Raw genomic sequence first — 1887 nt, forward strand, 5'->3', positions numbered from 1 at the left:
TCACGGTGCAGAGGGTGCTGGGGAAAAAACAGTAGGGCGGCTGAGACGTCCAATTCTCAGTTTCGCTCCGCTGGGGCTGGGGCCATTCCGCCGGAATGGTGTGCGGCTGCCTTGAACGTTTCACAAGGACGCTGCTCCCCTGTACATGTGATCGCATGCGTGCACAGCTGATTTTGTGTACATGCGTGCGCGCGTCTCACCCGGCATGAGTGGCGCGAGGCGCGAGCTGACCGCGCGCTGCACCGCCTCTGAGGGGGTGGACAGCACGTCAAGCAGCGTCTCCACGATGGCGGCGCGCTGCGTGGGTGTGTGTGTGTGTGAGAGTGTTTGTACCGGTGTGGATATGTGTTTTGTGGGGGGGGGGAGTGGTGGCTGTGGTTTAGGTTGCGAGGTTTTGGCAGTGGCCGGTCTGGCACGCAAGGCGCAGGCAGCGGCCCCCGGGAGACGGTGGCGGGCGGTGGTAGCCATGGCCCCGCCTGCTGCAAAGGGGGCAGGCGAGACCCACGCCCGCGCCCCTCGCATCAACACACACAGCTTCCAGAATAAACGCCGAGGGACGGCTTGCTCCACCCTCCAGTCGTGAACCATGCGGCGCCACGCCCCCAACATTCACCCCATCCCCCCACCCCCAAAAAAGGCGAAACCCACCTCTGTGTCCCCCTGGTCCAGGTGTGCGGCCAGCGTGCCCAGCAGCACCACCACCCCCTCGCGCACGAGATCATAGCGGCCCTGTGGTGAGGATGTGCAAGTTTGAAGGGGGTGTGATCATTAGGTTTTGAGAGTGTGGGGCTGTGGGATGGGTTTAAAAGCAAACATGCTCAGGCCCGGGCCCAGGCATCCGCCAGAAGGCCCACATATGTCCCTGACGGCACCTAGGACCGCACCAGCCCACACCTCCCCTTCCTCCCACCCCGCTCAAACGCTCCCTTCCCTGCAACCCATTCCTTTCCCATTGCCCCATTCCTCCCGCCCCCCCACCCCGCACCCAAAACACCAATAGAAAAACCCACCTCGTCCACGCCTGCAGCACCACGGGCGGCCGCGGGGCGCCTCTTCTCCAGATAACCCTCGAACAGCGGCATCAGCGTGCCCGCGTAGGCGGCGCCGTGCAGGTCCACCACAGCCACGCCCGCCGCCACCATGGCCTCGCGCACCGCGGGATCGGGGTCCGCCAGGCCGCTGCAAAATCGAAGGGGTTTGGGTGTGAGAGAGGGGGGTGTGGGGTGGGTGGAGGGTCAATGTTACAGGATATGGGATTTTTGCTTGGCGGTTGGGCGTTTGTATTTCTGGCGGTGTGATTGAGTATGTGGGGGTGGATGGGGTGGTCGGGTAAGTCGAACTCCTGCGCTGACATTCTGTGCATGTGATCGCCGGGCCAGCAGCCCCCCAAAGCCGACCGACTGACAAGGCGGCAACCCACCGGCCCATAAGGAAGTCCAGGCTGGCCGCCACCTCAGCCGCGCCCAGCGCCGGCGCGAGCGCCCGCAGCGCGAGCGCCGCCCCGAGCCGCGCCGCCGCGCGCCGCGCGGCCTCGGCGCTGGCAGCGGCGCCGCCGCCCAGGGGGCCCTCCTCGTCGTCAGACTCCAGTGACATCACCTTTGGGGGGGGATGAAAACATCGGGTGTTGCATGATGTCATTGCACACATGAGCGATTTAATGGCATATATTGTAGTTTACGTTTCTTGGTTGGGAGAAAGCATATCTGCCGGCGCGTCGGCCCCCCTCAGGCGCTTCCTGATCGGCGGCAGCAGAACAGCCAGAAACAGCTCCGGTGGCCGGCAGGAAGCCGCCCCTAGGCGGCCCTAGTGACTAAGCGGACGAAACCCGCACCACCCACCTGCAGCTTCCGCTCCTCCACCTCAAACCCGCCCCTCCCGCCCTTGCCA

At 64.8% G+C, this 1887-nt stretch overlaps 1 protein-coding gene across 1 annotated transcript; it reads right to left on the reverse strand.

Annotated features, from left to right (window-relative positions):
- Window positions 1-1593, reverse strand: MNEG_13985 (hypothetical protein; the record flags this gene model as incomplete). The annotated part of the gene is made up of 5 exons (XM_014037544.1): window positions 1-17; window positions 201-297; window positions 649-729; window positions 1011-1179; window positions 1421-1593. The coding sequence occupies 5 exons, from the start codon at window positions 1591-1593 to the stop codon at window positions 1-3; spliced, it is 537 nt and encodes a 178-aa protein (XP_013892998.1).
- Window positions 1594-1887: the final 294 nt, after the last annotated feature.

The sequence above is a fragment of the Monoraphidium neglectum genome (genome assembly GCF_000611645.1).
Source record: "Monoraphidium neglectum strain SAG 48.87 unplaced genomic scaffold scaffold04179, whole genome shotgun sequence".
NCBI lineage: Eukaryota > Viridiplantae > Chlorophyta > Chlorophyceae > Sphaeropleales > Selenastraceae > Monoraphidium > Monoraphidium neglectum.